This window comes from Leopardus geoffroyi, chromosome B3, assembly GCF_018350155.1.
Source record: "Leopardus geoffroyi isolate Oge1 chromosome B3, O.geoffroyi_Oge1_pat1.0, whole genome shotgun sequence".
NCBI lineage: Eukaryota > Metazoa > Chordata > Mammalia > Carnivora > Felidae > Leopardus > Leopardus geoffroyi.
The window spans coordinates 115,809,903-115,829,656 of record NC_059337.1 but is presented as its reverse complement, the minus strand read 5'-3'; the positions used below and the strand labels follow the sequence as shown (position 1 = coordinate 115,829,656).

Sequence of the window (19,754 nt, the reverse complement as noted above, 5' to 3'; positions counted from 1 at the left end):
ACGCTCACTCAATGAACGTGACTATGGGAAAGGGCGATCTGAGCACGCACACACGTCCAACACCAGGCCAGGTCCCGGGAGGCATTGCCCCCAGCCTCAAACTGCTCAATGTCTTGGTAAGACTGAGCCAAATACGTTGAGATCAGCCAGTGACAATTCAGTGTGAAGTTCCCAGGGCCCGTCACTGTCGGGCAACAAGTGCCATAGGAATCGAGAGAAGAAGACAATTGTGATGGACACAAACAGAGCAAGTCTAAAACTGGCGAGTCCCAGACCTACTAGGGGTGGGTCTCTCCATGGAGAGGTTTTAAGTCTGGAGGTCTGGGATGGACCTAGGAAACCACATGTATGCTAGAACCCCGGGGAATTGTGCTTAAAAGTACCAGACTATAGCAACCAAGAAGGCTTCCTCGTGTCAAGGTGCACAGCAGTGACCACGTCTAACACAGCCCACGTATGCACAGTACTGCATCTGGCAAGAAGAAACTATATCTTGCAAGAAAAATATCCACGGCACTTGCCAACACCTTGGGGTTCTTCTCTGGGGTTTGCCAAGTTTTCCAGAAGGGAGGGGACCATCTCTGACGCCACCGCTATGAACGAGCCAGCAAACTCTTTCCCTTTCCCATCCCCAAGTGCCCTCGATGTTTAGGGAAAAAGAAGTTTCATTACCAAAAAAAAAAGCCAAGCATCCCTGCTAAATGCCCATTCCTAATTAAGTGGATTGCAGTCTTGGGCAGCCCCCCCCCCCCCGGGCACCCTGGGCTGATTCCAAGGCAGTACAGTTGGTGGATCTGCCAGCAGGATGTCTTCTGGACAGGTTTAATGCAGGGAGTACCTGGGCAAGGTGTGAGGGACCATCAGCCCCTGGTTCTTTGGGAATCTGCCTGGTCTGTCATGGAAAGCAGGCTCAGAGGGTCCTTCAAACAGGAATGGGGTTATTTGTCGTAGAGCTCAGATTTTTGTTTCTGCCAGTACGTGGTATTTTGGCGTGTCAGAGCTCCCTCTATTTCACCCGTAACATTCACTCTCAAGCCGGCAGGGTATACCAGGTGAGCAGCAGAAAATTCTCTATCAAGATGCTTGTGGCACAGGAGGGAGGGTGGTCAGCTCCTTCTCTGAGCACTGTGCCTACCTGTGTTTCCCTGAATGCGAGGGAGGGCGTGGGCTGCAGAGGACAGCCAGGAAGAGCCCCAAGGGAGGTACTCCAGCTATTCCCACTGGGGACTCTCCCTTTGGAACCCTCCTGCCAGAGGCCATAAGAGCCCCATGGCGGCAAAGGCAGATCTTTCTCTAACCTTTAGGCTCAGCATAGCGTCATGTCTACCTAGAGGCTGGAATAATAAAGCCTCAGTCGCTGAGCTGGGAAGGGATGAGGTCATCCCGCCCAGCCGCCCCGCCAGGAGAGGCCCACTGCCTCCGACACGTGTTGCTGGGGCTCCAGCCTGTCCGGTTCTCAGCAGCTCCACCGATGGAGCTCCCGCACCGTCCTTCGGGCTGGTCTTCTGCCGACTTTACAACCTCTGGGAGTTTCTTCCCATGCACAGAGACCATCACTTGGCTTTGCTCCCTTTTCCTTCCTTTTCTTCTGACTCTCCCTCCCTCCCCTGTCTCCTTTTGTCCGCTTGGTCCTGCCCTCCTCACTCCCAGCAGCGTCTCACAGCCATGACCACTGGCCTGGCCTGGCCCTGGAGACTCCGAGGAGTCTCCGAGGATACTCCGAGAAGTCTTCTGAGGCCCCTCCGAGTGGTGCTTCTCGCTCCGCCGCACCCTCAGCCTGTCCGGGTCCTGCCTCTTCCCCCTTCCTCCCCCTTCCTCTGCCCTCCACGTAGGGCTCCCTGCTTCTGAACTCCTTTGACTTCCAGAAACCCACCGTCCCACCTCCACTCCTGACAACAGAGCCCAGCTCTACCTGTGACGCTGGCAGCACTAGGGGCCTACTTTGGAACCCAATACTTAGCGCAGGCCAAGCTCTAAGTACATCTAAAGCAAGAATTTCTTAGCCTTGAGGGCTCACGGACCCTTCTGAGAACCTAAACAAAGCTATAGTCTTCTCTGGAAAAGCGCACATGCAACATAGCACTGTGCTGACTTCCAGGGTTGAATGGACTCCCTAAACCTCATCCAAGCTCATGGACTCAGGTAAAGAACGCTTGATCTACAGGGAAGGATCTCCAGCCCTGGCCCCAGAACACTGTTTAACCATGAGCCTTCTGGAAGAAGATGGGGTGAGAAAACGGACGGTAGCTAGAGGGGTTTAGGGACAGTTTCCATGTTTCCAACAAAACATAATAAAAAAATACAGAAGGCATTCAGCTTAAAACTCTGAAAATCAGGTTCTGAGTTTGCAACAATCTTAAGTCTCTGCCATACTTCATACAAGATCGAGTCAGGATTGAGCTGTGTCAGGAGTCTGGGTTTAGTCACACCAGCAGCAGGCACGCATGTGCAAAAGAGCCAAGAGGCCTCGGTTGGCTCAGGAGAAGCTGAGATTTTCCCAGGGGAGTGCCTGATGGGCGGGGCCAAAGGGCCTCCCGCATTATTTCCAGGAATCTCTCAAGCAGTTTTATTAGAGCCCTTTCCATCACAGTGAGACTCCCCAAAACTTACCCCTGCCCTCAAAGCCATACCCCGCCCCCCCCCTTGGAGATGGTGTGGCAGGTCACACCCAAATGATACCGAATTCTAGATTTTGGAAAAACAAATCCAAAGACCGGTGTCCGTTCTGTCTCTGGGCTATTTTGGTGGCTGTCCTGTTGACTTTGACCTCCAGGGATGACGAAACACACTAGAGCTGGGTGCCTCCCTGGCCACACTGACTGTTCTCCCAAATTCAGAGGTGACAGGTGCTGCCCTTCTCCCGCATTCAGTTTTGCTTCTGCATCCTCACTCTGCCAGGCCTTGGCTGCAATGCACAGCTGGAGAGCCAGCCCATTTGCCACAAGAAAACTTGCTTTGGCCAGGATCTTGGGCCTTGTTCTGCTGTCCCAAGCAGTTTTAAAGAAGGTGAGGCGGGACGGCCTGGAAGCACTGGCCAAGCCAAGCAGACCAACGGAGCCCCATCTGGAGTGGGGTCCGAGCCCTGCCAGCTGTGCAGGGGGGTGGGGCTGGGAAACGCCGAGTCAGCCATATTCCACACTTTGCCTTACAAGGCCATCAACAAGTAACCACGCTAGGCAGGAAGGAGGAAGCCACAGTACAGATGGTCTCTCCGTGGGGGACTGCATGAGGGGCCAGAAGGCTCACGCAGCCCATCCCACCTCCCCGGAAAGTTCACGTTCTCTGGGGCAAGATGGAAAAAGGAGAGGGCTCCCCTGCTTGAGAAGACTGCCAGCTGGGATCTCAGAACTTTTCCTTTGGGTCTGATGAATGCTAATGGGTGCCATGGGAGGGCTGATCTCAGGAGGAGCTCACCTCCTAGAGCCCTGGAAGGAAGGAGCATAAGGATAATTCAATCATCCTGCAAACTTTCATTGAGAACTGCTATCCTTGAATGATACTTGCAGGCTGCCCCTCCCATGTACTAACCACGGATGTTTCTATGGACACCCTGTTCTACTTTGCCTATTCTTAGATTTGGGCAGGACCGCTCCCCCCCCCCGCCCCCCAAATGAGGCTGGAAGCCCAGAAAAGGAAGCAGACATCTCCCTCCATGCCATGTCCGATCACTAATAAGTCTTCAAATCTGATTACTTTCACTGCTAAAGCTTCAGAAAACCATCCCTTCCCCCATAGCTGTAGTGGGGCTCCCCCTCGCCTATCGCTCTGATGATGGCTGGAATCCTCCCAGCCCATTCTGCTCTCTTCCCATCCAGCTTCCCTATGGCCTTCGGGATGATTCTTCAAAAATGTTCATGGGGCACCTGGGTGGCTCAGTCGGTTAAGTGTCCGACTTTGGCTAAGGTCATAACCTCACCGTTTGTGAGTTCGAGCCCCATGTCAGGCTCTGTGCTGACAGCTCAGAGCCTGGAGCCTGCTTCAGATTCTGCGTCTCCCTCTCTCTCTGCTCTTCCCCCACTTGTTCTCTCTCTCTCTCTCTCTCTCTCTCAAAAATAAATAAACATTAAAAAAAAAAAAGCTCACCTAATCATGGGCATCGTCCTGCACTTGGTGTGAATCACAAGGCCTGGCATGATCTGGTCTCTGCCCCAATCCACAGCCCCACCTTCTGCCTGCCTCCCAGATTTAAGGCACACTTCTTACAACTCCTTGCACAGGCCCTGCCTCATTACGCCGAGGGCCTCTTTGCCCTGGTCCATCTAGGTTGGGGCATTACCCCTTTGTTCACGAAGATGTCGCTCAGGTGAAGTATCATCTCATATATAAAGCCTTCCCTCACGTGCCCTCCTGCCCCTGAAGCCCCCCAGGACTCTCTGCTTCTATTACCCCACTGACCTCATAGTGCAATCCTGTGATTCTATACCCCTTCTCTCGATCAGATCGGAAGCCCCTCCAGGCAGCGACCATGACTTCGTCCCCGGAACCCGACCCAGAGCTTATACCAGGGAAGAATGGAATTGTAAGAGTTGGTGCGAAGCCAGAATCTGTAGGCCTGACAGGTGTTAGGTTGTGGGGAGGGGGGGAGACAGGACTTCTTTGTCCCTTCTTCCCACTGGCCCCAGCTGATGTCCAGCTTTAATTGCCAGACCCTGAGAGGATGTAGGAGGGATCAGATGTGCCTTCCCTGACTTCAGTCTTCCGTGCCTATGATCCCAATTCTGCCCGAATTCAGAGCAGAGGCCAAAACCCAGCCTGGATTCCTGAATTCTCTTCAACAGCCCTACTCTAGCTGTGCTCCCCAGCCTCCAGCTGCCCTGTGCCTTTGCTCTTTTATCATAGAAGAGTGCCTGGCCAGGGTCTCTCCACATGGGATCCCAAGTCTCTTGGGCCCATCCAGGGTGCTGTAGGGACAAAGAGGGACCGTGGTAAATTTGATGGCTAGATTTGGCCTCTTGGTCTTTCAGTAGTTGGTGAACCCTCTGATGTGCGGGATAAGGATCAAGAGGCCTTATCAAGACTTGTCTCTCTGTATCACATAGGGATCTATCCATCTATCTACCCATGCTTCTAGCTGTTTACTCATTCAGCAAATATTTATTGCACCTCTCCTATGTGCCAAGGATTATTTTGAGTTCTAGGAACACAGCAGGGAAGAAGACAAATAATGCTCCTTCTCCATAGAACTTAAATTTTCATTAAGTAGGGGAAGCCAGACAATAAATAAACAAGCCAGCAAAATACCAGCTAGGGTAAGTGCCTGGCTGAGAAATTAAAAAGAGGTGTGGCGACAGAGGGTGACTGGCAGCCCCCTTAGATGGGTTGGTTGCTAAGAAGTTGACATTTAAATGGACAGTCGGGACCAATCACAGGAGGATGGGGCCTCATATTCCAGGCTGCAGCAGCAGCTGGCATGGAGGTCCTGGGGCAGGCAGGAACCTGGAGGGTTCTTCAAGGCCTGTTTGAGGGACTGAGAAGGACCAGCAGCTGGGACACGGCCAGTGAGACCCTCCTTGCAGGGCCAGTTCAGGTGGGAGCTACAGCTTAAAAGCTGGAGAACCTGCTACCCCTGGCCGTGGCCTCCTCATGTAAATGCTGCTCTTTCTTCCTGCATTCCCCAATTCCTGCCACACCCCCTGGCCCCCAGCTCTTCTCCCGGGTTTCTAAACTATTTCTTGGTTCATGTGGTGTGTCTTTTGATTACAAGTCCAGCCTCCAGGTTAACACAGTTACCAAATGCATTTCAAACTTTTAATTCTCATCAACACCAAATATGGCATAATATGAGCTTAACGTGAAAAATGTGTTTAGGAAAGAATCCTTTTTTAATCTTCTCCCCACTCTAAATTACACCTAAAAGAGAGGGTTTTTAAAAAGAAAAAGAAAAATCTCTTCCCTAAGGATACGTTGGTATTAAAAACTGGTATTAATAACATTGTAAACTTCTTAGTTTTTATTTTCTGTAAAGATCCCTGCAACCTGTGATTTGAAGGCAAGGCATCAGTCCTGATGCCGCCTGGCCAGGGGGACCAACCTGTGCCTTTGACCTCCATGGACCCCTCACCCACTGGCCCAGGACCCAGCCGGATCTGGTACTTTCCTGGCACCCTCAGTCTGCCTGGGGCCGAGGCAAGGCCCATGCCCGGAAGCTGGGCTGGGCTCCCAAGGAAGCAAGTGGGAGAAATTTGAAGTCTTGTCTTCTCAGGAGTGCGGAGAAAGCACCAGGCAGGCTCCCTAAGTGGCTGGTCAGAGCCAGCAGCCCCAGGTGGTTGTGGATGGGAAACACTCAGACCTGGAAGTTTTAAGCCCATGTCCCTCCTGTTTACTTTTTCCATTTTCTTCTTCTTCTTTTTTTTTTTTTTTTAATGTTTATTTATTTTTGAGAGAGAGAGAAACAGAGCGTGAGCATGGGAGGGGCAGAGAGGGAGGGAGACACAGAATCTGAAGCAGGCTCCAGGCTCTGAGCTGTCAGCACAGAGCCTGACACGGGGCTCAAACTCACAAAGCACGAGATGATGACCTGAGCTGAAATCGGACGCTTAACCGACTGAGCCACCCAGGTGCCTCTCCATTTTCTTCTAATAAATATCTCATCCCAATTTTTGCATGAAACGACAGGCGTTTTTCATATTCCGAGCATGAGTAACAAAGGCAATAAATACTGAATATGCTTCCACAAACTCCCCTGCCCCCTCTTCTTGGAGAAATGGATACAGTCCTCTCTATTTTAAATGCCCAGTCGCTGAGCACCATCGGCTGCCTCCAAGCTGTTCCCATCTCCCAGCCTATCAGACCCTGTCTCCATCTTCTCAGACTCAGTGCTGTGTCCCCCTGGGGAGGCCTGATGTCATCCACAGGGTGTGCAAACCCAGAAACCAGCCTGAGAGCTCACATGGGGCTGCTGAGAGGAAGCGCACCAGACCAGCACCTTCCAAGAGTGGCAACCAGGAGGCAACCTCTGCGTTCACTTGGACGTGACCTAAAACTGGGTCTTCTGGACAGCCACCCTCGCCTGCCGCAGGATGCAGCACCCCTGAGCTTGCGGTCCTGGTTCCCTACGCTAGACACACACCCTGTGCTCCTGCGGATCGCCAGCAAGGCGGCTACGCCGGGGCCTCTCCCAGGCCTGGAGCCTGGACCTGCCACCGTGGTGGCACTCCTTGCCTTGCTGATGACGGCTCTGTCTCTAGGCAGATGCGGAGGAACTGAGCCTCAGAGCTCAGAGACAGGTGCCCGTCCCTGCCAACATGGGTACTTCCTCCACTGCTGTAGGAGCCCGATGGCCCCCCCCCACCAACACACACCCCTTCTGTGCCTCCCCTCTGGCTTCCTGGTCCCTGGCCGTCTCTTCTGTCTCATCTGTCGCTGCTCTCCTCTCCCCCTCACCCCATCCAGCCCAGCCATACTGGACGATGGGTGTGCCCTTTCTTGGAGCCACAGTGTTCTTTCCCTTTTCCTGGGGTAGTTTTCCTTCTTTCACTGGCTAAGTCCTACTTGTCTTTCAAAACTCAGCTCAGCTATCACCTCCTCCAGGAAGCCTTTCTGATTCCTCCAGACTGAGTTAGCAAACCCTTTTCTGCTCTTCCACCTTATTCTGGCACTGACCACGCAATTTGCAAGTATCCCCACTAAGCTGCATACTTTGCGGACATGAACATGCCTCACATCCCTGGGTTCCTAGTCCTTAGACCAGTGCTTGTTCAACAGGTGCTAAATGTGTGGATGGGTGGATGGATACTTGCGTGCATGCGTGCGTGCTCCAACCACTGACCTAATGGGCCCAACTAGTGAGGCCTGGGATGCTGGTCACTGGGGAGTGTGTGCATTTGAGCCTCATGTCAGGACTGCCTCAGCCAGCGTATCAGCTGCTGAATTAAGTTGGATTTGGATATGGCGATGTCCAATCCCACTGCCCAGAGCCCTTGGGGTTCTCAGGAAGCCAAAAAGGCACATGATTCCTGCCTTCTCAGAAGAGAAGAAAAATCACCAAGTGCTGTGTACTCCCTCCCTGCCCTCACTGCCCGGTTACATGCCCCTCCCCCTTCCTGCTATTCAGGACTCTCACCCCAGTGCATCCACTCCTGAGGCTAAGGTGCTGGAAGTCTCTAGACATCCCTAAACTTGCCTGTAATCAGGTAACTAAAAGGCAGAGAAAAGCAATTCCCAAAGGACAGGGAGGGGAGAGGGTGGGAAGACTTTTGGCAGAAGGCAGGACCAGTCCTTGCCCTACCCAACCCGTAGCCCCTCTCCCAGCCTCCTGAAGCATCTAGAAAGTCAGGCACCCACATCCCCCGCTGGGCCTGCATCCCGCTCACGTTCTCACCTCCCACCTCCAGTAGGCGCTGCTGAGTTAATGGCCTGCACCATGTCGGTGGTGAGGGCATCCAGGAGGCTGGTGATAAATTCCATTTTCTTCCCTTCTGGACACCCTGAAAGATAAAGTGAGATTTGAGGGCAGATCCCAGGGCCCCTGTGATGCCCCACCCAGCACCCCCCCCCCCCCCCCCCGACTCCATCCTACAGAAGGGGAAGCAGAGCCAGAGGAGGGAGCTGCTTCTGCACCATGGGAGTTGGAAGAACAGAAAGAGGTGAGGGGACCAGCAAGGGGCAGCCTCTCCTCCCACCTGGCAGCTCCCTGTCCTTGAAGGGATCGTCCACCTCTGCACTCTTGGCCCTGGCGTCGCTCTCACAGCTGGGCATCACGTAGCTGGGAGGAGAGAGACACGGGGGCGGGTAAGGAGGGGCTGGGAACTGGTGCCACTGCCTGCCGCAACCACCCTGTTGCCACTAAGCCTAGAACTCCCGGGGCCAGCAGCAGAATGGCGCCTGTGCTGTCCAGCAGCCACCCGGCAATCCCAGTACCAATGTTTCCAGAGGCGTGTTCAGGCATGGCATGGCAACCACTCAAGCAGAGCGGCGCTTCAGTCACCTGAGGTCTGCACGCAGGATCTTTGGGATCCGCAGAACCTAGGGACTTGGGGCGATAACCTTCTCGCCGGTAAACTGGAGTTCGGAGAGGTTACCTCCTTTTCCGAGGTCACCCAGCGAAGAAGGGACAGAATTGTTCCCGGAATCCGGGACCCAGGTCTTTCTACCAGGACCGAATCTGCCCAGGAGCAGAAATGTTCTCTTCGTGCCTTGATTCCCGCCGGGCTGGGCCGGTAAAGGAGGGAAACACGAGCCTAGCCTAACAGGGAGCTGGGTCTCCTACCCCAGAGTCCCCCTAGGGGCAGGATGGGCTCGGGGGCGGGGGGCGGGGGGCAGAGCGGGCTTACCGTGTGGAGGTCCCGGGCAGCGGGCGCCCTGTGTCGACTAGCACACACCAGCAGTAGCCAGTGGACTGGTGGCACTGCACTGGCTTGTAGAGGCCCCCGGGGGCGCACTCAGGGATGACGATGCCCTCCCGGGGATTCTGCCTGGCCTCTTCCAGGGCACTCTGCCTCTCCTGGTCACACGAATGGACCTTCTCTGCAAGAGAAGATGCAGCCTTTGGGGGCTCTCCCTCCCGTGGCTTCTCACCACTGCTTTTGGGGTAAGGATCCAGCCCGGCCCCCAAGGAACTGATGGCTGCTGAATCACCACGGAGAGCTGTGGCTCCCACACTGGCCCACGGTGGCGGGGGCTGGGGGCCCAGAACCTGCCTGCAGCCTCTCCACGGCCAGGGCTCATTAGCATTCACACCCAGTAGGTTCTACCGCACGCGCAACCAGCCGGCCCTGGACGGCAGGGCTGTTCCTCATCCGAATGGCAGTTTGCCCCCGGGGGTGGAATTTCCCTGACTGTTTTCAGAGTGGCTCCTGCTGATGCACTGTCTCCTGGCCCCTGGGAGCTGACAAGCTGACGCAGGAACGCCTGTGTGTGCGGACGCTCTCCCGAGCCCAGACACAGCAGGACAGCGCCCCGGCCGCCAGCCTCAGAGAAGCGATGCTCAGTGCCCAAGAGGAGCAGAGACAGGGCCCATCCCCACTCCTTCTCAGGTTCCAACAGGAGGCTTGACAGGCCTGAGCCGATGACACAACACTGCCCCATCCAGCGGGAGAGAGAAACGCCCACAGGAAGCGTCTGCGCTCAGCAGCCTCGGGCAACACGCGAAGGCGGCCTTACAGTCAAACCCGGAGTCCCCGAACCGGGCCCAGGCTGTGTGCGGTGCCCCTCACCAGGCAAGGCCGGCTTGGGGGGGGCCTCAGCCCCACAAGGCCCCTGGCCTGAAAATTCCACCCAACAGTCTACCTAACCTGACTTCCCTTTCCTGTTGTGTTGTTGCTGCTGTGTTTTCTTTTGCCTTTTATTATTAAAAATAAATAGCACTGGGTTTCCTTTCTTGGTATAAAGAAAATTTTGAAAAACCCATGATCCCACCAAAGGTAGACACTACCTTTCCTAGACCTTTTCTTTTGCACATACAACATGAAAATACATATGCACACATCTACTTCGTTGTTTGGGTTGGTTTTTTTTGTTTGTTTTTTTGTTTTTTTACAATAAAAGTGATCACGTCATAAACGAGTACTATTATTTCCTCTTGTCTGTTTTTTTTTTTTTTTAATGTTTATTTATTTTTGAGACAGAGAGAGACAGAGCACGAACGGGGGAGGGTCAGAGAGAGGGAGACACAGAATCTGAAGCAGGCTCCAGGCTCTGAGCTGTCAGCACAGAGCCCGACGCGGGGCTCGAACTCACAAACTGTGAGATCATGACCTGAGCCAAAGTCAGAAGCTCAACCGACTGAGCCACCCAGGCGCCCCTCCTCTTGTCTATTTATTTACTTTATTATCTCTTTAACGAACACGAGTCTATAACTTTCCTCTTGAAGATGACAAGAATGGTCTTCAGCGACCCATGAAGTTTCACAATGTATTATAAAAATACCATTCTTAGAGGGGCCATGGAGTGGCTCAGTCGCTTGGGCGACTGACTCTTGATATCTGCTCCTGTCATGATCTCACCGTTCTTGGGTTCAAGCCCTGCACCGGGCTCCACGCTGATGGCGTGGAGCCTGCTTGGGATTCTCTCTCTCTGCCCCTCCCTCACTCGTGCGCATGCGCACTCTCTCTCTCTCTCTCTCAAAATAAATAAACATTTAAAAAAATTTAAAAAATACCATTCTTAGAGCCAGGAAGTTGGTACCAGCAACCTGGAGATTCATGCTGCTCACTGAACAGCACAAATGGTCAAAAAAAACAGCAACTGAACTCTAAAGGAGCCAAACCTCTGAATTAATGGCTCTGTGAACGATCGACAAATGAGCAGTACAGATGCGTGAACGAAGCAGGTGGACACAGAGATGCGAAGCAGCCCAAAGCAGTCTTAGAGAAAAGTCACACAACGGGGAAAAGATTCTTTGTCTCGCTCCTAGGAGAAACGCTGAAAAGCAATAGCCTACTGAGTCTCATTGCAGGGAGAGGGAGAGGGGGACGTTTCCTTAGGGGCATAAAAATATCTAAGGGTCAGGAGGCAGCTATGCTGAGCACGTTCATTATTAAACTAGAACTCTGATTTTGGAGAATGAAAAAGAATACTACTGTTTTCATAATGTAAACACACACACACACACACACACACACACACACAAAACTAAACAGGATCTCCTCGGCTGGAGGAACAGAAGTTTAAAACAGTTGACAGACTTTAGACTAGGGATTCTAAACCTGATTAGAACTACCACCAGGACAGCCTCTAGAGGCAGCTTAAGTAAGAGACATAAACTGATTGGTTTATCATAGACATAAAGCTGGCTCGAAGGCCCAGATTTTTGGCTTTGGCCCCTGGCTGGGATGGAGCCATGGCCCCTTTTAGGGATTACACAAGAGTTTCTCAATACCTCCCCCAACCCCAAGTTGGTTACCTTATTTCCCGACCTCATATTTCATGGCACGGGAAAGGCGACAGAGAAGCAAAAACCAAAGAAAAACAGCTTTTTTTACTGGCACCACGTTCGTGTAACAACCTCTGACAGAGGCTTTAAATTAAGGTCCTCCGGGCCAACATTCTAAAGCCATAAATCAGATGGAAAGGGAGAGGTGCAAAGAGAGTGGGGGGGCAGAGCGAATGATAACCTGACTTCACACCGTCGGGAATCCTGGAACTGCAGAAATGTGGAGAGAAGCCATCTAAGAAGGTGGGACCCCGTGGTTTGGGGGCCGTCGGCAGACTTCTGGAAGCCCTTGAAGGCTGTTCTGAAATGTTTCCAGCCAGTTCCCATAGAGGCTGCACTGAGTGGTATGGAGAATAGAAACCATACAAGTGATAAAGCTCGCTAATTTGGAAAAATGGGGACTAGCGTGGAATTAGAGAGAAGGCCAAATGTAGGGTTTATTGCTTGTTTGCTTATTACTTTATGACAGGCCCTGAAAATTCCAGATGCTCCTCTAAGAAAAAGACAGGAGAGGTTTATAATAAATCACTAACCCTCTGTGAAGAGTACCCAGGGAATTTGTCTTCCAACAGAGAGAAAATCTCCCTTAAAACCATCTTTATACTAACAGTCAAAGCAAATATTCATTGAGTATATGTGCCAGGTGACAAGACAGCTTGCTTAATCTCCTTCTGTGTGAGGTGGGCACCATTATTTTATGCCCATTTTGTAGACAAAGATGCTGAGCTTTGGAGGGATTCATGAATTTTCCCAAGTGCGCTCAGCCAGAGGGAAGAGAGCTGGGACCCCAGTCAAGGGCTTCTGACAGTCAAGCCTGTGTCTTGTGAAATTTTATACAGAGGTTACTGCCTCTAATCGGTTACCCTGGGAGAAAAATGCATTTCTTTTTAGTGTGAACCTCTTCCGGGTCAGTCACTTTGCAGACTACCCCAAATCTGCTGCATTTAAAACCAAGTGTGTAAAATCGCATCCTTGCACATGGACACAGCACAGCCTCTTCTGAACCTCTGATTGTTCTCGGCGTAAATACACTGCACATCTTGCACCCGAGGATTTTTGCCCACTTTGCTCTGGAACTGAAAACTTAAAGCCAAATTTGCCACTCGCCTGCCATCACAGAACAGCAAAATGCATACTAAGAGCTCGCACTCTATCTGAGTGTTTAGCATGTGCCAAGCTTGATACTGGGCACTTGACTTGTATTAACTCACTTCAAACTCATCACAAACCTGAAGACAGGGGTCACTATGACCCTCACCGAGCAAAAAAGGACCCAGGAACACAGGCGGACTGCATGGTTTCCTCAAGGTCATCCAACTGGAAAATGGCAGAGCTGGGGATCCAGCCCAGGGAGCCTGCCCCCGGGCTATGCTGTCCACTCTTCAATACCATCTCTCACTGCCACATGCTAATCTAATTTTTATTCTAACCCACATTTTTATTTTCCTTGGTGCGGCAGATGGTTAGAAAATGGTTCCAGTGAATCGCACCTCTCTGTATCTGCGCCCTTTTGCAGACCCCTCCACGTTGACTCTGATTTGCTTTGACGAATGGAAAGGGCAGGGGTGACAGTGTGTGACTTCCAGGCCTAGGCCTTAAGGGGCCTTGCAGTTTCAACTTTCACCTTCCTGGAAGCTGCCCTGAGGCTACCATGTAAGGAAGCCAGTCCAGCCCACTGGAGGATGAAAAGTATATGAAAGAAAACAGGACTGATGCAGTGCCCAGCCAGCACCAACTGCCAGATGTGTGACCTTGATCATCGAGGCCGCTCCCGCCCCATGGACCCTCCAGCTGGATGAGTCCAGGAGTGCGTTCAGACAGAGCCAGTCAAGGAACCACCCAGCCAATGCACAGAAACATTCCAGCATCTATTGCTGGAACACCCAGTGCAGAAGTACGCCACACCCTTCAGCCGATCGATCACTATTAGATCGATCAATTGATTATTCCTCCAGTCAGTGCTTTTCCAGAAGTCATGAAAATATGAATCAGTAGGTACCAAGGGACATAAACTCAATCTGTGTCTGAGGACCCAGAAACCAGCCCCATCCTTAGGGCCACTGGCACCCTCTGCCCTTTTGGGTTACCTCCTAAATGAACCTTAAAATTCACCACTCTCAGTCTTCCCAGGTACCAAGAAGTCACCTTGCAGTAATGTAAGGCAAAGGGTCTACTTCAAGGATCTCTTCTTGACCCTTGGTTCAGAGAGGGAGCTCCCCAGAAGGAAACGCCCCCTGCTCTAGAACATTCCGTCTCTGCTTAACGAAGTCCAGGGAAGGATGACAACATCACAAGATCTGGCCTGATGGTGATGAGAAGGACCAGGTCCATTGGCAAACACTTGCAAGGCGTAATCAGCAGCACAGAGGAGCAGTCAGGGCTGTCCAGGGGACACGCGGATACATGACACATTGTCACACAGTCACGTGCCCCACCCCTACAATCCTACCCCAGGAGGGTACAGAGGAGAGATGAGAGCCAGGTCACTCCCCACCCGGCAATGGGTGCTCTGAGTCTCACAAACCTCTGCCTGAGAGAAGAAATACAACAGAACGGTATCCCGTGGAAGAAATGAGGACACAGTCAGGCCCTTGTCACCAGAAAACACACAGCCCTCTCTGTCACCATGTATACTCGCACCACAGCAAAGCAGGCCTGAAGCAGGGAGGGAGTGGCAGGGAGGGGTAGAGGAGAGGGAAAGACTAGGCTGAACCAGACAAACCTAAACTCTGTCTGCAGGCCCAGGGCATGGGTTCTTAGTGTCCAGCCAAGACAGGATAAGCATGGAGAACCGCTCTGTCTGCTTCGGCTGGCCCCTGCCCCTGTGCTTCTCAATTACTCGTGGTAATGAGGAGCAAAGGAGAGCGCGGACAACCTAAATCCTCGGCTAATCCCCAGTCCTGATTTTAGCCCAGAGTTTATCCTTTTGTCCTGGGAACTTTTTCTCCCTTATCATTTTTTTTTTTCTTTTTTTCTTCTTTACTTTTTTCCTTTTTAAACAAAAATGGACAACAAACATAAACATTAGAAGATTCAAGTTTCAGGTCCTTGGGCTGGGCTTTCTCTCCGGTTGCTGCCTTCCAGAAGAGGAGCTGCTAAAGAAAGAGACAGACAGCAAAGCTAAGACACTGGGTAACCTGAGTCAGGAGGGATCCGTGAGCCAGTCACATCGTGGACTCTTTGGAGAAAGAGCAGGGGTGACGGAGGCAATAGGAAGAAGGCAGTGATCAGGGCAGCTCAGTAGCATTCAGGGTTCTACAGAGTCACGGAACCAAGGACAGACCTACATCTACATCTATATCTGTATCCGGATATCTAGATCTGTCTACATTTAGAGCCACCTATCTATATATGTGTGTATATTCATCCATATATAGATATAGATGGATGTAGATATAGAGAGAGAAAGCAGAAGAGGCAGAGAGATATTTACTTTAAAGCATTGGCTCACACGATCATGGGGACCTGGCAAGTGTGAAATCCGCAGGGCAGGCTAGAAATTCAAGTAGGAGTAATGGTACAATCTTGAGTCCAAAATCAATAGGTCAGGCCAGGAGGCTGGAAACTCAGGCAGGATTTCTATGCTACAGTCTGGAGGCAAAATCCTTTGTTCAGGAAATCTCGGTTTTTGCTTTTAAGACCTTCAACTGATTGGATGAGGCCCACCCATGTTATGGAGGGTCATCTGCTTTACTTAAACTGATTGCAAATGTTCACCTCATCTAAAAAATAACTTTGCAGCAACATCCACATGAGTGTAGGAACTAGTCTACTAGCGTAGAAACTGGGCACTGCGGCCTAGTCACGTTCACCTACAAAATGAACCATCATGAGGTCCGTATGAAAAATGAGAGTAAGAAAAAAACCCCAATCTTACAGAAAACCACACCGAGAAGGGCCATGGGCCATAGAAATGTGCACCGGGAAGGTGCCTTGATGAACGATGCAGTATTCGTGGAGAAAGAACCAGAAGCTCTCCTCCCAGGGGAGGTGCAGTTGCTAATTAAGGGCAGCTGCTCAGGCCATCCTGACGGAGGGCTGCTGATCTAAGAGAAAAGGAAGTGGGAAGCTGATGGAGTGGAGGGCAGCGTCCTGGGAGAGGAGGGGGCTCCTGGAGTCTCGGACCTAACGTGGGATCCTGAGTGACCCACGAGATGAGGGCTCACAGAGAGGATGCAGAGGAGGTCAGGGGCCCTCGTGGACACAATTTCTCCCAACGTCGTACTGGCTGTGTGCTGGCACCATATCACGCTATGGAGAGGTCAGAAAAGTTCTGGAAGACATAGCAAGAAGGAAGAACCAGTCCTGAGATCTTAACCTATCCTTACCCCAGGCATTCCTCCATTCCTGGAACTTTCCCTGAGGGCCCCAAGCTTGAGCGCAGTCTCCCTGTGCTGAGTCTAGGACTGAGGATGCCTCCCGTAGCCCTTACCCTTGGGGCTGTGACTTGCCAGCTCTGTACGTTCCCGAGAGCGAGGCCTAATGGCAGCCTTTCTCCCCCCTTCCTCATCCCCACCCCCGGCCCCCAGCTCCTCCTTCGTAGCAGAGCCATGGAGTCTCCATTTAAAGGACACATAAAAAGGATTTCGTCCAGGAGCCCCCGTACTGCTGGAATCCCTGCAATGCACTCTCCAGCCGCGGAATTCTGCTCCAGCCTGACATTTCAGAGACGGGGCCACCCATTGTTGAGTAAATGCCAAACGGTGGGGATGAGACCACAGAGGCTGAGAAGAGAATGCCTGTCCCCTTGACTCATCCTGGAAAATGCTACACTCAACCCTCAGACTATCAAGCATTGGATTTTCTTGGGGGGGAACAAATCAGCAAGAGGTTACCCGCCTGGAAAGTGAGAGGAACTTATTTATGCTTCGCTGCGAAAGGAACCGTCCCACCAGGCCAAGAACATTAAGGAAAACACTAGCGTGGTGTCGCCTGCAATTATCCTGAAACCCCTTCAAACACCGCACGCCCACCTAGCCTCTTATCAAAAATGAATGAAATGCTGAACGATAACCCAAAATAACAAACCGTGCTGTGAAAAACAACCTTTCCTCAATCACAACATGAAATTCCAGAGGCGGAAGAAATCGCGTGGCTCCTGCCTCGGGCTTCTCTGAGTCAGCGTGTGAGGGTGGGAGTCGCGTGCGCTGCCGAGGAGGGGACCGCAGACACGAGAGGAGGGGCAGGTGGGCCCAGGTCCGAAGGCACTGACCTTCCTGGCGTTGAAGGGCCAGAGATGTGGTCTCTGGGGGAGGAGATGCCGCTGGAGCCCATACTCTTCAGGAGAGATTTATGGAACGTCATGGAACAGGCCCTTTTTTGTTGACTTGGCCACACAGCGTTTTAGCACCTATGGTTTCAAGCCAACTATGTGAAGAAGTTATTTTTCTTACTTGTAGACTTCGCACTTTTTCACAGGAAGGGCCCAGCAGCCCCCCGGGGGACCATTCTTCCAAGCATCGTGTGCTGGGCTGGCTCCACCCTTCCACCGTGGACCCTTGCATCACACCCCACACTGACCTGCCATGTGGCCATCGCCAGTTCCCGAGTCTGAGTCATCCAGGGACCTAAGCACCCTCTGGAGGGGAGGGGGACGCGCAGAACTATCGCCCAGGGCTCCCGTCAGAACAGAGGACAGACGAGAGGCCTAGAAAAGGACAAGCCCAGAGGAGAGGCCCAGGCGAGAAGCAGCAGACTCACTGACAAACAGAATTGAGTCAAACCCCTAAAACCGTGTTCAGGTGTGTATCAAGTAGAGGTGGGAGTGGGGAGAACAGAAACCAAATAGGCACAAATTTAAAATAGTCACCTCTTCCACTGGAATGGGTGCCCCCATCTCTTTAATCTAAAGGCCATTTTCCCCATGGAGTGGGCGGCCAAAGGAAGTAAAGATGATATCATCACCCAATCTTAACCTGCAGAGGGACTTTGGACCCCTTCTCTGGAGGAGGGCACCCCTTCTGAGGGACTCACTGGCCAAGAGATGCTCTTCAGCTCTGGCCCATTAGAAGTGACGGTGGCATTAATCCTCAGCGGGACAGCCGTTCCCAAATGCCAGAGGGAACACAGGGCAGTCAGAGGAGCCAGTGTGGGGACACCCGGGCTTCCTGGCAAGGCTGAAAGCGAGAGCAAGGGCCTAGAACTCCCATCCTGCACACGTCACCAGGGCCTGGCACGTAGAAGGCTCCGTCGACATTTCATGGGAGTCAACAACGGCTGTTACAGATGCAGTGCCGCATGGTGGCCAAGGGCATGGGCTCTGGGGTCAGATGGACCAGCCTCTACCAAGTGTTATCTCTGTGACCTTGGGCAATTTCCTTCAGCTCTCTAAGTCCCAGCTTCCTTACCTGGGAAAATAGGGTAACGATAGCAATCTCACAGGGTCACTGTGAGGCTGTGATGAAATAGTGTATGTCAAGCATCTCACCTGGTCCCAGAGTCAGTTGCTACATGGCCTAAGGTCTTAGCTGGTGTAAGGGAGCAGTGCCCTCAGCCAATGTGGAGGGAACCTGGGCTTCCTGACCCATCCTCGTGAATAACTAGTCTCTGCAGTTAGCCTTCAGGGATGGATCAAGGGTGGGTAGTGGGCACAGTCTTCCCCAATGCAGGCAATAAAGGGGCACGCTGGCTGTAGGCAAACTAAAAAATATAATAATAGAACTAAGAATCAGTCTGCTTTTTATGATCGCCATCCCAGCAACTCAAAACAGTATCAGTGACGGAACATTTCCCTCCACTGGAGTGGAGGGCACCACTGCCCCCCTCCCTCTGGGACCCCATCGCTCGACAGTCGGCTCCTTCCTTAGACACCCCTTGTATTTCTTCCCCTTAGCACCAGGCAGAGGCCTTGGCACACAGCAGTTGTTGATGGGCCTGTGACCCTGAACAAGGCCCTCAACCAGCCTGAGCTCCTTTCTGTCATTTAAAATGAAGCGGGGGGTGGGGCGCCTGGGTGGCTCAGTCAGTGATGTGGCTGACTTTGTCTCGGGTCATGATCTCACGGTTCATGAGTTCGAGCCCCGCACTGGGCTCTGTGCTGACAGCTCAGAGCCTGGAGCCTGCTTCGGATTCTCTCTCTGTCCCTTCCCCATTCACGTCCTGTCTCTTTCTCTCTCTCTCTCTCTCTCTCAAAAATAAATAAACATTAAAAAGTAATAAAAAGATACGCTCTCTTGGCCCACAATTTTATAATTAGGCAACATCGGGTGCAGGTCCCCACAGCTCAGCTGCCTGATCGACATTCAGTCTCCCATGTCCCAGTGAACCCAAGCACCAGGAAGGGGTTAAGTGAGAGGCACCCAGTGAACCCAAGCACCAGGAAGGGGTTAAGTGAGGGGCACTGTTGGGGCTTTCAGGTTCTCCTTTGCACCACTCAGTCCCCTCAGGGTCACGCTGCGTGGCCTGACCTGCCGTGGCTCAGAGGCCCCGTCTCCAGAACAAAAGTAACCGTGCCCGTCCCACATGCCTGACACTGGCTGAGGGCACCTACTCACGCGGGTGTTTGCAGTAGGCTCTGTAAATAGGGCGTGTTGCTGGGATGAAATGTCGTGGGTGAGGACGTGTAAGGGAAAATTACAAACCAGCCAGCCTGTCTAAATAATTTCTCTCTGTGGAACCCAAAATGGCCAGGCATGGCTCACCATTGTCGGAAGCAGTGACCTCTGCCTTCCCACACAGAAGAAACTGAGGAGTGGAGGAAAACAAGATATAAATTCTACGGAAGATATTTCTTCGAGGATGGATTGTCCCAATATAGCATATAGGCACTTTTTTTTTTTTTTTAACTTTTCCCCCAAAGCATCACTGACTCATATCCCTTCAAATTTTAGAAAAGGCTCTATCTCTACCGCCTCATGCCATTCCGGGAGCTCATATGACCCTT

The 19,754-nt window shown here is 52.1% G+C and overlaps 1 protein-coding gene across 4 annotated transcripts in view; it reads right to left on the bottom strand.

The window, feature by feature from the left end:
• Nucleotides 1-19,754, bottom strand: part of SMOC1 (SPARC related modular calcium binding 1) — a 157,109-nt gene that overhangs the window by 8,714 nt on the left and 128,641 nt on the right. For all 4 annotated transcript variants that reach the window (XM_045448136.1, XM_045448137.1, XM_045448139.1 and 1 more), the window contains exons 8-10: nt 9,273-9,465; nt 8,622-8,704; nt 8,321-8,426 (exon numbers count right to left, since the gene is read on the bottom strand). In XM_045448136.1, the coding sequence (XP_045304092.1) occupies nt 8,321-8,426; nt 8,622-8,704; nt 9,273-9,465 (382 nt within the window). The remainder of the gene's footprint in view (nt 1-8,320; nt 8,427-8,621; nt 8,705-9,272; nt 9,466-19,754) is intronic.